Source organism: Caloenas nicobarica, chromosome 3, assembly GCF_036013445.1.
Source record: "Caloenas nicobarica isolate bCalNic1 chromosome 3, bCalNic1.hap1, whole genome shotgun sequence".
Classification (NCBI taxonomy): domain Eukaryota; kingdom Metazoa; phylum Chordata; class Aves; order Columbiformes; family Columbidae; genus Caloenas; species Caloenas nicobarica.
Genome location: NC_088247.1, coordinates 72,440,832 through 72,456,451, shown reverse-complemented (window position 1 = coordinate 72,456,451; position 15,620 = coordinate 72,440,832). Strand labels below are relative to the sequence as shown.

At 36.4% G+C, this 15,620-nt stretch overlaps 1 protein-coding gene across 2 annotated transcripts in view; it reads left to right on the top strand.

Annotated features, from left to right (window-relative positions):
• PRKN (parkin RBR E3 ubiquitin protein ligase) overlaps positions 1 to 15,620 on the top strand; it is a 732,034-nt gene that overhangs the window by 259,201 nt on the left and 457,213 nt on the right. For both annotated transcript variants that reach the window (XM_065631599.1, XM_065631600.1), the window contains exon 4: positions 10,731 to 10,849. In XM_065631599.1, the coding sequence (XP_065487671.1) occupies positions 10,731 to 10,849 (119 nt within the window). The remainder of the gene's footprint in view (positions 1 to 10,730; positions 10,850 to 15,620) is intronic.

The window sequence follows — 15,620 nt, the reverse complement described above, 5'->3', positions numbered from 1 at the left end:
TCTGGGATGCTGTACCACTCTGGGTCACTTTCTCTATGGCTCTTATGATTTTGTAGACCTCTATGATATTCCTGTTTAACTGACGACTTTTTAGGCCACGAAGTCATAGTGTATTTAAGTGATTGTGGCATGAATGCTATTGATTACCCATTCCCTCTTTTTTGTGTGTTTGTAGTCGTAACATATCGTTCTCTGAGATGGAAAGGGTAGAATTGCCCATGTTGTTGTTCCATGGAGCACACCATGGATTTTTACAGTGTTCGTATAGCACTGTTTTCTGTTTTCTTTCCTTTCTTTTTTCCTTTTTTCCCCTTTTTTTTCCTCTCTATTCGTCCTTTAATAATTCCTAGCATTCAATTTACTTTTTCAATTGCTACTGAGCGTTGAGCTGACATTTTCCTTGAACTGTCTATTATAACCCCAAGATTTTGTTTCTGCATAGTAATAACTAGTCAAGACCATCACTGCTTGCGTAAAATTATTTTTCCCATATATATTACCTTACATTTATCTACAATGAATTTCATTTTTCATTCTATTATTAGACACTCAGCATCCTGCATTCTTCAATGTTTTTTTCCAGTTGGTCTTCATTTTTGCTACCCTGAATAAAATCATATTACCAGCAAACTTTGTCATTTCACTGTTCATTTGTCTTCTTCTGATGGTGCATACTCCAGTCCTAGCCCATTTTCCTTTTGGGACCGCACTGAGAAAAATATAATTTTTTCCTGACCTTTGTTTCGAATGATTTAACCAGTTATTTGGCCACAAGGGAGTTTTCCTTTTTATTCAGTAGAAGGGTAACTTCTATTAAAAAACTGCTGAGGAAGGTTTTGTAATGTTTTAGTACTTTGAATAACTTAATTATCTTCCATAAACTTTCCTAGCTCACTATTTGTTCCTTGGGTGCTCTGAAGAACAAACTTTTCCAGAATATTTTGTAACAAAGTAACAGACTTCATAACAAAACTAACAGCAGTACTGTTGTTGCTGCTTGTTATGAGCTTTTCATAGTTACTGGTAATTACTACTGATATATTAGCTTACCTATATCCAGACTTACGAAATTGTGCTCAAGTGGATCTGCTGCTCATACTGAAGGCTACGCTGTGGGATCTGTGCCACCCATGCTTGGTTTTCTGGAGCAACTTCTCTTCCCCTTGTGTGCTCAGGCTTAAATCCAGAGGTCCCCGCCTCCAGCTACAAATAAGCCAGTTCCAGCCAGTTGTTATCCCTTCAGGTCACACTCAGTCCCTTCAGTGAGGTAAAAAGCAGCTCAGGGGGCTGTTTTGTGGGGGATGCTCTGGATGGTGCAAAGCGGTTTCCCCATGCACAAGGAACACCTTTTCAGGGAGACCTTTTGATACCCTTAGTTTTGAACGCTTTGTTGATGTACAAGGTATCACTGTTTCACTGTTTGTCTCTCATGTGTCATTTGCCAAGCTTGCAGAAGTCTCACGAAATTGGGGTGGTTTTTTTGTTTGGTTGGTTGGTTTTTTTCCCCATGTTTTGCTGTCTGGCAGAATAATCACTTCCCCCCGCACCCCCTCCTCTTTTTGCTGCTTTCACTCCTTGTTGTTAAGTGTTAGAGTTTGCTCCTGTGTCTGAAAATCAGAGAGCAAACTGATGGAGGGAAGAGTATATTGCTAGAAGTAAGAGAAAGGTGACATTTATATAGAGGTCAGGAAAAGGAATGAGAAAGACAAAAAGTGATTACAGAAATTAACTGGGTAACAAGATAATGAAGGAAGAATTTGGGTAAAATATGAAAGAAAGTGAAGGTAAATGATGCTGGAGCTCAGAAAAGAGAAGCAGAATATTCTTTCATGATGAAGGCTGACAAAGAAAGTCTAATTTTTTTTCCCTACCCCATTCCAAATTCCAGAAATTTAAAATAGATGAAATACTATTAATTTTGCATTTTTTTAATTAATAGAATCCTCCTGTTATTTTTGCACACATTTTTTTTTTTCACCGAGAAGGTAAAAGTTAAAAAGATAAATGTTCCCCATGTTGTCTTTGTCAAGTACTTCTGATATTCCACCTGTTATGCAGGCATTGCACCCTTTTCAGTTGAATTCTAACTCTTCTCAGTATCCTCCCTTACTTTTTACTGGTCGTCCTTTTACAGTGACAAGTCCATTTCTTTTTTTCTAAGTAGCTCTCTCTTCAATATACTTTAATTACCTGAGATCCATAGACATTCTGCAAATCGTATTTCAGTCTCGAGAAAATGAATTGGGTTTTTTTTTTAAGGTTTAGTCTACTTAATATTCTTATCTGTAGTGCAAAATACCTTGGCTGTTCATCATGAGTTTGTGTTCAGAGCATCACCAAGTGGGATTCATCTCACCTAATTTTAGAGGTTTGCAATGTAGATGTCTCTACCAGACCTAGTAGTCCCAAATCCCCACAGCAGAGAGAAAAAGACCCTTTTAGGCACAATTTATCTGACATATTTATATCTTTTTTTTATATCTAGTTTAATATAAATTGAATCAAACCATAAAAGTCCCCTTTTTTCTCACTAGAACATAGCACAACCAGTTCAGATGAATCTAGCTGTCAAATAAATGCCATTCTCATGGTTTAAATTGGGTAGGTGTCATAAAGAATAAACATCATCATCAACAGGTAGAAAAGTTTTATAAATATGCCCATCTACATATGCGTGTTTGTGCTCTGTGAAATCTTTTCAGGTAAAGATTAAAAAAAGCAAAAATTAAAGGCAGAACATATCAGTCATAGTTTTGGAAAGTGAATGGGATCTTTTAAGTCACGTCTCCTTTTTAGATGCAGAAAGTGCATCCTCCACACTTTTAAAAAAAATTTAGCTTTATGTGGAAATTTTCAGTGCTTTGAGACTACTGGGCTTATACTGCAGATGTTTTTCTTCCTACTGTGCTGAATCAAGCAAAGTCCTTGAAGTAAAGACAGTTGGAAAAATGCTTTTGTTTGTTCACTTCTAACTATATGTTTTTCATAATGTGGGTGCAAATTGCTAAAATGGTCTGAGACGTCTCTGACAGTCAGTCTACATTTCACAAATCACAACTAGTCTAGATGTAAATATGATGGAATCTGAAACAATGTCGGCTTTATGTAATTTTCAGTCTGTTGAAAGACTTCCTGTAGCTGTGTCCTCTTTTAAATAGCTGAGTTAAAGGAAAGACTCGGTAATCATTATCATCTGTATGAAAATGCAGTTTAAATGAGAACAGTGGGTTAGCTCCTAATATTCCTATTCAGATTTTATTCACTTAAACAGTCATAGGGATGATAATGGGTGTTTTGACTGATTAGAGATTGCAGGATCAGGTCTATAGTCATTATGACTATGTTTTCTGATTAATTAGTCATGCATATCAGAATAATTGGTCTGTGCTATCACTAACATGTATAAAGCTCCTGCGGCATGTTCGTCATTAACAACACAGAAAAAAAGAGCCAATTCAGTTCCTAAGGAGCTTAAAAATCTAAATGGGGAGTCAGTACAAAACACTGGGATACACATCAGAGAAAGCTACTTTCTCTTTTTATGTAAAACGCTAAAGGGAGAGAGTCTTAATATTTTTTGTGACGGGATATTTTTTGAGGAAATTAGCTTTGAAGAGGTAGAAAAGAGAGAGGGTGTCTCACTGGGATGAGAACAAAAGTCCTGACATGGATCATAAATGAGCAGCCTTTGGCATTCGTATCTTCACAGATATTTTTTTGGCCAGTAGAAGGAACATAATGAACTTGACAGAGAAAAACACCAAGCATTTTACTAAAACTAGCCTGTAATAATTGGCTTTACCTGATGATATTTGAAAGTGAAAACTGCAAAATAGGGATTGTTTTCTGAATTCCTACTACACTTTCTAAAGTTACACACCAACAAAGTGTGTGCCTCATACATTTACATTATATATATATGTATATTTCACATATGTACAAGTAAATATATATTTGTACATATTAGCCATACATATAGGTCTGGTCCCTGTTAAATGTACATTGTTTAAAAGCTACTGGTAATGTTGGAAGCATAAATGATCAATAAATTGCTTTTGAAAGTGGAACAACAGATTTTGTCTATCAGAACCGCTACTGCTTTTTAACGAGGAAAATTCTATCTCAGACTTCTGATATTCAGGTTTGGGTAGTTTATTGTGTATTTCTCTAAAACCTAACAGGAGGAAGCAGTTGGTCTGATCTTACACAACCTGCAGTGTGGCTTATTCAAACCTTTGTCATTTCTTTTACATGGCTAATTTGAAGCTCTGCATCAAGAAGAAGCTAATATAGAAACTACATTAGAAAGAAAAGCAGAATCTGAATTAATAGCAAAGGCATTGAGAAAGATTTTAGTGGAGACCAATGAGAATACAGGAAACCTGTCATCTGTGGATCTTGGATCATTAAACTCTAAGCTTGCAACATATGGTGTTAGATCAAGTAACCCCCTCAATTTTTCCTTTGAGATTTTATAACTACCCATGTTGGTACTTCTCCCCTTGAATCTTTGGCCTAGTGACTCCATCTCCACAACCCTTTCTTTCTCCCATTTTACTTTTGTCCTCCTACAAACTTTTTCACAACTTGGTCATTTCTTTAGAAGGCTGAGCCAAGGTTAGGATGGTGGACCCTAGACCTTAGACACTTCTGAACACAGATAACTAAGCCTGAAGTGGAGATGACAGGGAAAAATGCTTGCAGAGGAGCTTATGGAGAGAGGATTACAATACTCAGGCTATTTCTGCCTGTGACAACACTGTTCTCTTGATCTTTCATCTCCTTACTGTAGTATTGCCCTCAGACACTTCAGATATTTCCAAGTAGGAAGTCATTAAGTTTCTCTAACAGTTGCAAGCTTCACTTGGATGAAAACATTGATAGGAAAAGTGGCAATCAGCAACACAGCACCATGTTAATTGCATAGTATTCATTACGATTTTAGCTTGGAATTATTTCTCATCTCTTGAAGGAGCTATTAAACATCTAATAGAGGTGCATTCAGTGTAAAATACACTAGACAATAATTATTGTTGTTTCTTTTCTTGACCTATTATCCATTCTTGAATGACAGGGATGGTACCCCCCCAGGTCTGAAGGATATTAAACTTCCAACCTTAACCCCATCTCTGATAAGTTAGTTTGTGCAATTCAGTTTACATAGAGCTTAAACTCAGTTTTTTTGAGACATTATTTCTGGATATTAGAAAGAAGATGTGATCAATTTAGGTTAATATGTTACTTTATCTCTTCTGTAATGTTATTTGATGGTTAATATAAAAAGATAATAAAAATTGAAATAATTTATTTCTACCACTGTAGGTTGACTTGAGGCTATAACTTATTACCAAAGCTATCTTGGTAGACTAGCCTATGCATTCTTCTGCTTTGAATTCTGGAAGGTCTTGGAACCTTCAGGAGCTGTTCTTGATCAGTTCTTGATCAGTTTCTTGCTTTATGTTTTACTATAATTTTTGTTAGGAAATCTTTTGCGTGTAGTTTAAAAATAGAAACAAAAACAAAACAAGAAAAAACCTTGAACACCTCAGACTTATTTTGCGCTTGTTCCCACATGGATAATTCTAAATTTGCTACTTTATGAGACAGTATGTTGTAATTTGTATTCTTTCAAAGTAAATATCTTCCTTATCAAATGGAATCTTAGCACTATTGGAATAACTTCTAGAACTCACAGGAAATGAATAATATATAGGAAGAATGGAGGGGGCACCTGGTGACATTTTTTAAAAGTAATGAGAAAGTCTAGGAATTTTAAACTAAAAGATTACTTGAAATTCTTGAAAATGCTTGGAGGCAAAATGTAACACTTGAAATACCTGCAAGAATCCAAGAACAAGAGTAAAAACCAGCACAAATTTATCTAAAAACCCCAGATCATGTTGAACTGCGGAGAGAAGAAATTAACAGATAGCACATATTTACCAGTGTAAGGTTTCAGACAATTTAACATGATACTGTCATTAGCAAACTAGCGGTCTGGACTTAGATAAAAATACAGTAGTGGTGCTGTGAACTTGTCTCCTGATCTGTGGTGGGGAATAGTTGTTAGTAGTTCATCATCAAAATGGAGGGATATATTGAATGGGTCTGCCCTACATCTGATATTAATCAATATTCTCATTAATGATCTGGACAATGGAATAGACACAATACTTATCAAAGCTGTAGACATCACCAAGCTAGGAGGAACTATGGTTAAGCTGCAGGACAGCCTGAGAATGTAAAATGATCATGACAAATTGGAAATATAGTCTGGAGAAAAACACCATGCTGCTCAGTAGGGGCCAGCACAGGGTATTGCACTTGGCTGGCAGGGTTCAGCAGCACAAATACAGAATGGGTTACAACAGATAAGGTAGACAAGGGTTTGGAGGTTCATTTTAGATCATAGACTGAACAGGAACCAAAGGGACCAATTAAGTTATGCCCATAATGTTAAGCAAGATATTATATAGGAACAGATAAGCGGAAGTATAACCTTCAAGACGTCTTAAAGAGAAAGAAAGAACCCTGTTGTGTTCAGCATTAGAAAGACTTCAGCTGGAAAGTTATGACAAGGTTAGGAAGCTGCACCTCACACTATTTAAAGAAAAATCCAAGAGAAATGTTTTGAGCTCTAGAGAGTGTAACATATAAGAAAGGAATGACCATATTGGGTTTGATTAGCCCATGAAACAGAAAACATACAAAAACCTTCTGCAGATAGAAAGAAAGAAAATAAATTGATTTCCATATCTTTGGTGGAAAGAAGAGAATGTAATTGTTAAATTTCAGCACAGAAAATTAAATGTAAAAATAAGGAATATCTTCTTAAAGATAAAGATATTGAATTACTAGAACAGAAGACCAGAGGAAGGAGGTTGTGGATTCTTTATGACTGCAGAAGTAAAATTACAGTAAATTAAAATATTTGTAAACATAATGACAGATCCTTATTGCATTATCTTTAAGGATAAGAGAAGCAAAGTAAATGGCTTCTCAAAAGACATGCTGATGTACCAGCTGGTGTGGAAAATCTAGAAGAGAGTGTTCAGACCACTGGATGAATCATTGATGGTCAAAAGTGACTATTATGGGACCCTTGCCCCACAAATAGATATTTAGGGTATGGACCTCAAAAGTGAGATTGCAGATACAACACATTTGTTTTTCCCTCAGTTTTCCTCCACCCACCAATGTATGTAACTGCAAAGAGGACTAATAGTTATAATTTAATTTATTTATTTATGGTGTTAACACTCGTGTTCAGTATCAGAATCAGCATATATAAAGGGACTTCCTTTTTTTTTTTAACTTGTAATTTGCTGCATCTGCACATTCTTCCTGAGTGCCAGTACTATAAAATATTGATGTAAAGCTTTATGAAAACTTATAGACCATGATTGAGTGAGGAAAGTTGAGGTTCTAAGGTTGGTGCTGCAGCTGTTTTAGTGATTACTGGCAGGGTTCCATAATTACATTTCTTGTAATATTGCTACATCAAAGCTAGTGCATAAAGCAGATTTATTTTTTCCTGTTGCTTTCAGTTCCCCTCTGAAAAAGGATTCAAGGGGATCCAGTCTCAGCCAAGGGCCATGCTAAAATACACAGTGACATTAACAAGTCAGAAAAGAGTTTAATGCTGGCCATCAGTATGCCGACTTTTAGTGTTTGCATTTTTAATTCATTCTTTGCTACTCCTGCTGATGCTGCTCAGGCCATACACCTAAGGATGTAACTGAACTTTGTGAGAGTGAGATCAGCACATCTGCATAAAATGGTGAATGGATTGCTGAAAATCTCTATTTACACTTTCCTCCTAAAATCAGAACATTCCTCTTGTCATATTGTGCCTCTCCAGCAGCCTTGATATAGCAGACATTTCCAAAGTTATTCTGGGTCTCTGAATAGATCTGTGCTGCTTAACTGCTGCAGACTCATTATATTATAAATTTGTTTCTTGTATTTCAAATTTGTACATAGGGGATGTGTTTAGGGCTACTTTTTATATTCATGAAAAAGGAAAAAAAAAAAAGGAAAGTGCTAAGAAAAATGAATATTGAGTTAACGTAGTCTATTTTTGCATGGAGTAAATATCAAGCTAATGCATAAGATTTATCCTCTATAGTAAATCAACAATATGTCTCATTTTAGGCCTCTCCTGTGACTTCTGTTTTTTACTGCAGTATTCACTCATGCTGATTTATGCCATCCTACCCTGTGAATATTTTGCAGAGTATTATCAATAATATAATTTTATCTTTGGTCCAGATGGCATAGGCTAAGAACACAAAGCAGGCAGAAAGCATGATTCCTGACTCAAGTAGTTTACTGCTTGAAATAAACTTGGTATAAAATGTGAGACAAGGACACAAGACATTAGGGAGTGGAAGACTGGATCAGGAAAGGCATCAGCCCAATTAACAAAATATTGTATTCTGTAAGGGCTTATTCTGTTTGACTGGAAGGGTTTCATTAGCATGATGGCAGGAATCCTTTTGGAGAGTAGGACCAAATTAGGACAGTAGGACCAAATTAGGACAGTGAGTACTGGGAATAGAAGCAGCAGTCTCCCAGTCTCATTAGACCACCCATATAAGAAATCAGAGCAATGGGAGAGGACGGGTGGTACCAAAACTGGTGAAGGGCTCTGGTCTTACTTCCTGCACTTGAGATCAAGTCAGGAATAAGGGGCTGAAATAATCTCATTTATTGTGGACTTCTATTAGCAAGAGCATTCTTGCTTACTTACATCGTGTAGTATTTCCTTTCAGTTGTGTTAAAGGTATTGTCTTTTTGTTTTATTGATTGACCTGCTGATCCTGCATAGAGGAACTGCCAAAAGTAAAATTCAGTTATTTACAAGTGTATTCCTTCTCAGCTGCAATACCGTAGTTTAGATTTTTGTTGTGGATTCTAGCTCAAATGGAGTCTAATCCAAATGTGTTCTCTGTTCTAGTGTTAGGAGGCTCAGGCAAAATATGAGTGAATAGAGAGGCAAACGCCCAAAATTTTTCTTATTTAGTTGGGAATCACCTCTCAACATTGTACTATATATTAAATAATTCAGTGCATGCCTTTTTTGCTTTAGTGGAACTATTTTCATCTCAGAACTGTTAGAGACTGGTTTGAGAAGTGTGGTCTCAACATTTTGAGTTTCACTTATATAAAAAGTTTGTATGTGCATGAATGTATGAATGTGTGTTAATTTAAAAAAAACCACTTGAGTTCTGTTATGATTTATGTTCTATGGTGTTTACTAATTCCCCAGGGAAGCACAGTGAAAATAGGTGATAGATCAGTTGAATGAAATTAATATTAGAGACATCACCGATGTACTCTTATGTAGTTTATGTTTATGAAAACTTGAAAAAGTTTGATATTCTTATCTTTTCCATGTGTTATAATTTTTTTTTTCTTTCAGCAGTATACATCTTTGAAGACATCTACATCTTTTTTTCTTGGAATAAAAGCTTTTTGGACAACATAGTTCTCTGAAGTTGAGTTTTGGAAACTAATTGCATGTGTGTGTTAGGACACATATTGAATAGGCGTAACATGAAATTGGTTAGCATTTTCATTGGCAGAACACAAGGTCTTACCCTTATCATGTGAAGAACATGTAAAAATAAAGCAAGTCAGTCACATTTAAAAATTTTATTCCAGTTCATATTTACTGTGGTAGCATGTTAGGAATCAAATATATTTAGAAAGTATATTGCTGATAAATGCACACGAAATAGGAGAATGGGGAAGAAGACAGTAAAATACTTCTGATCTCTAAAGGACTGCTGTTGATTCTGAAGTTTACCACTACAAATGAGTCAAACCTCCACAACCATTCCTCTTGATATTGGGACAAAATCCGGTGAAAACTTTATTCTGGTCACAGTTCAACTTCTGATAATAAACTTGAGTCTCTGAAGTTGGAGATGCTAGTCTAGATTAAACCCATGCTATGAATTGAATCTTCTATCATTTTCTGAGGAATAGTGATAACCTTCCTGAAAAGTGGTTTAATCAAAACAGGGATCAGGATTGCATATGAAATCAAATTCATTAGCATTGCCCCAGGGTTACACAATTCTCTGCATATCATCTTCTTTTCCATAGTTGCACAGAACAGAATGTGTTTCGTTTCATTTTCCTTGAAAATTTACTTGGCCTAATATCTTGGCAGCAGTTTACAAACTTTGCTATCTTATAATGCTGCCAGCAAGAATAAAGAAACTGTTCCCAGTCTTCCATGAATGAAACTAAATTTGCTAAATTAAATATTTGTTTTCTTGCTGTGAAATCAGTTGCAGTAATCTTTTAAACTTCATCCAAGGAAATTTTCATGCAATTTGAACTCACTAAAACTTGCAGCTAGACAAATCTAGACAGGAAGCAAAATGCAAATTATGGAGAGCTGTGGTAATTAATCTCATACATCACTTGCCAAAGATTACACTTGGTGCTCATCAGTGATAAGCTCAAACGCAAGACAGGATGCATTTTCTGGGGGTTACGGTGTAGTTCACCTAATAACTATTGATCAAGAAGCAGAAGTTACTGAAAGGTATTAAGAACTAGAGCAGGCAAGATAATATGATCACAATGCTGTCTTCAGGCTTTAAAATTAGTCAACCTATTTTTTTTACTTATCACTTATAAAGCCAAATAGAAACATTTCATTACAGTTTGTTACTGATTTTCAGTATATAGCATTTTTTTTTTCTTCTTGACAGGTGCAGCTAGTTACAACAGTTTTTATGTTTTTTGCAAATATTTCTGCCAAGCTGTGAAACCTGGGAAACTGAGGGTCCGCTGCAATGTATGTAAACAAGGAACACTGACGTTGGCAAGGGTAAGCTTTTCTGCTTGCTTGTTTCAAGGTTTTGAAGTATATGGAAATGATAAATCTAATTTTATCTATTTTTACATACATGTGGCTATGTATGTATGTATTTCTACTTAAATATTTTCTTGCTGTTTATAAATGAGAAGAGTAACTCAAAGGTATGTGAAACCTTCATTGACTTATCTCCATTATTTGCAGAACACAAGGAAAACATAGCAGACTAGAGCTCAAATCTTGTAGTGACGTTCTTAACTTTATATTTTAAGGAATAATGATTAACCTGGTAGTACGCACAATCTGTAGAACTTCATGTGTGCTAAAGGGTTGGAATTACAGAAGCTTAAACAAAGCCTGGAGCAGTTTTTGAGGCCACAGAGAGACTTGAAGTCAATGTCCTTGACTATGGAATGAGACAAGGGGGGATTGAATGTCAGTGTGGTTGAGAATATTAATCTCTCTAGCCTAGACGCCACATGTAAAGTCAAGGGAAAATTATTGTGCCAGGACAAAAAGTTAGAGGAGATGTGTCAGGCTTGGTTTACATCCAAAAGCAAGAGAGTTTTGTTTCACTTGAATGTGCAGTAGTATGAAGCTTTGGCAGGTATTTCAGTGGTTGTGCTACTGGACAATCGGAGTCCTCTCACAAATCAGTGTTTCTCAACCAGGTGTTTTATGTGAGAGGCCTATGTTTTGCAGAAGACTGAGTCTTACTATGCTATAGATTTGGGGGGGAGGGGTTTCTGTGGTATTTGACACATATTTAAGTGGTTAAGTTTTTCTTTTGCTGTGGTTTAAAGTGGTTAATTTCACTTTCATGTTGATGTAGCCCAATGCTTCAATGTCTTTGCATGTAATAGCACAGTGAGACCCTTTAAAGCTCAGCTCCTATATTCTTATTGAAAAGAATAAACTATAGCAAGGCTTATACACATCTAATTCAAAAAGCTACAACACCAAATCCCCTCAAGCGCTGTCTGCAATTCCTGAATTACTGGACTATCTCTAATTTATTTCAGAGACTTAGCAGTGCTGAGTTTTGTGGTGTTGCGAGTGAACACATCTAAGGGGATTTGTTTTTCCTCAAAAGCTGCCTTTAAATATTAGTGATTAATATAGGCTTGAATCACATAAAATCAAGATACAGGAGAAGTTGCCATTAATGTACATTTCCAATGGTGTAATATTCAGGATGGATAAAAACACAGACAATATTGTATTCAGGTTGAATACAAGCAGTCAGTGCTGCTGAAAGACATTTCTGTTGTCACTACATGAGTTTGAACCTTGTACATTGCAATGACAGCTCAGAACATGTGTCCTCTGCTAGACCCAGCGGCTTCCTTCAGCATGCCCAGTTTTGGAAATGATGCCTTTCATACCTGTGCTGTTTGGTTTGGAATCATGATGTACCTTGTATTAAGTAGACTTAAATTTCATAACTTTTCAGTTTTTACAGATTCTTCATTTGTTCTTCATTTTGGAGACTTAAAAAATAAAATAAGTCTCTTTAGTGTGTTCCAAGAATACCCCATAACTCCATGATAAAATAATAATTTTTGTCTGTTTAGTTTTTAAGTGATACTTGACTGTGAAAATAATTTGCACTTACAGTTTTTGTTATTTTCTCCGCAAAACAGAGGAAATATTATATATTTTTTTTTCATCTCGTGTTTGAGCATTGCACAGTAATTGAGAACAGTGAGCATGCTTTACCAGCAGTTTGGGCTAGCAGTCCTCAGGACTTCCAAAGTGCAATATGCCACACTTATTGCCATGAATGTGCTGTGCAACAGTCATTTTGTTTTATAAATAAGTACAATCCACCTCAGTCCTGTGGTTATGAAGATTAGGTGCAGATTTGGCATGTGCCTGGCCCTTGTGACCTCTTTTCTTCTCACTCTCTGGTCTGTCTTCCAAGGAGACACAAAATAATTCCAGCTGGGGAAGGCTGAAGTATGTACTAAACCCCATCTATTTTTCAGTACTCTGCAGAAACCTTCCTGCATTAATGCCAGGCAAAAGTGTGGTCCTCCCAGCGAGTGGATTGAATCTACTCTGCTTTCTTCAATGCATTGCCATCTACAGTATGCAAGTTATGTCAGACTGAAAATGTTGCTATCAATCACTTGACTTCTGTGCACATTAAAAAAAAAAAAATCATGTAAGTTAATATATTACCCCAAACACTCTAGCTTGCCCCTCCAATCCCACTGGACTATGCCAGTGGTTGCTGATAGACATTTTCTCTACTGGTACTACAATTATTTTTCTTTTATAGAGAAATGAGTCAAAATAAAGTTGACATAAGCGAACTATAAAAAAGCTTGTCTGTGCCACCATACTATAGATTTTTCAGCAAAGCCTTTTTTTTAAGATCTTGGGGTTTTTTTCTTATTCTCTGTAAACTGTGCCTGACCTTTACATGGCAAGTTTCTTGAGAAGCTCTCTTGTGCCATAAGCGGCAAAGCGCCATGTAAGCCAGCATTTGTTACGCTAATTCTTTTACTGAGATGAAAGTGAATACCTGTGTAAAACCCACACAAAGCTTTGGACAGCCTTAACTTACTCTACATGCTAATCCTTTTCCTACCTAAGCCACAAATGACCAACCTAATTAAATTGAGCTTTCTTTTTTCATGGTGTGTTGACTGACATTTTAAAATATTACTTATTCATTTAAACAGTCTTATTCTAAAACCTTATTCAACTGCCATGCCTATTTGCATAGCATTATTTTCATATATGATGCTCAGACTAAATTGATGATACTATATGTCTATGAAATTATAGAGCGCGCTGTTTTGATTTTTATCAAAGACATCTATCCAAATATTAAATCTGTAATTTTCCAGTTGACACTTAAGTTGGTGTTTTATGAACATTTCATGACCTAATGCTTTATAAAAGATATATAGCAGATTGATTTAATTACAAGAAAACACCAGTCACTGCAAAAGTATTACCTCTCCCTAGTTAATCTAATTAATCAAGCACAAATGCATGTCTGGAAAGATGGGAGTGTGGGAGTCTTATGTAGACCACCTACAAGCCTGCCAGCAACCTTCTTGAAATAGCTTGAAGATTTTACCCATCACTTTCACCTTGGTTTACGTATTTTGTTGCTTTTAAGCTTTTAAAAATATTTATTTCATACACTGTCAATGCTGGAATTTGTTTCAGTGGCCATGATTCAACTAATTAGAGTATTCCTCTTTCCAGAAAACAAACAAACAAACAAAACAAAGCAAACACACACCACAGACCCCCCCTTGCAGTTCTTTTTTTGAAGCTGTAGCAGTGTTAACATTCACATTAACTCCATAGTGGAAAGGAAAATGCATATCTGCGAATGGAAGGCCTGATTCTGCAAACTGTCATGCACCAAGCTCTACACACAAAGCACACTTTTTCAACATAACTGACTCTGTCATGTACTCCTGATATACCGGTCAGTAACATTTGACTTGATATCTGTTTGTCATAACACAAAATTCAACCAGAGTAAGAATCTGGGTTGAAGCATGGTAAATTGACTTTAGGTCTCCCTACTCAGCCCCAGGTGCTATCGTGAGGCCATTTCTATGGCAGGCACTCATGATTCATTATTATTTGGTAATTCTTCACATTCTGTCCTTGGGTAGTACTGGTTGAGCTTTCAGTATATCCTCTATTACAAGCACCAAAGGTGTTTTGCACAGCTGCTTCTATAGTTTTCAAATGTTCCTTATGGCTCGCGTTATTGTTTCAGATCTTTTCAGACATGGGGAGTTATATATGGATCCGATTTACCTCCCTGCAGCTGAGATGAGACTTAGTTTCTGTCACTGACAGCACATCTGGATTTCATTCAGCAGCTGGTGCACACAGTCCTGTTGCTGTCCTTGTCCTGTGCGTTCCGGAGGAGTTCACGGGTTTTGTTAGACTGTCTCTGCCGCAGAATTGCTCTTTCATCATTTGTCATATTAGCGATATTGCTTTCATCTATTGCTTTTCATCTTAAAACTAGCGAAGACATGGGCATTTGATGAATTTTGTTTCTCTGGCAGCATGAAAAGCGTGTCACTTAGGTAGCTTGTCAGTTAGTGCAGGCTGTGTGGTACATCACAGTTCTGCAAGAGAAAAGTGCTGGTGTCCTCTGAGCGCTTCCCAGTGACTGACAAATAACAGGTCATAGATGGTTTAAGTGGTCTTCCTAATAGATGACACTGTAGTATTTTGAATTTGATACTTTCATATTTCGTAGGAAGAAAGATCTTTAATAGAGTCATGTTCTTAAGAGTTCTTATGTCCTAACTGAATTTTAATAGAATTATTCAAATAGGGTGTTTTCTTTTTAATGAATACAAACTTAGCAGAGATTTTGAGTAATATCAAGTAAAAAGGCACCTTACTTTTGATCTCCCTTTTTTTAATATGTCATTGTGAAGCTCCATTCCACAGTGCACCGCCTCACACCACTGCTCATTTCAGATTACACATTATTCCTGGAATTCATTACTTATATCCTGGCTTGGTGACAGAGAAAGAAAAGAGCACCGCTCACTGCATGGGAGCAAGGCTCGCTGAAAGAGAAAGGGACACGTGGCATCTCTGCAACTATTGAGCCCTTACCACTGCCGAGTCAGCTTCTCCCCTCTGCTGGTTACCACTGCTGGGGCAATATTGCAAACAGGTTACAAAAAATCAATTTGTCCTTTGAAGCTAAACTGCAAAACAAACTTCACCCAGTGGACTGCAATGTGATACGGAATGATCTCATTCACAGGCCAGGGAGATA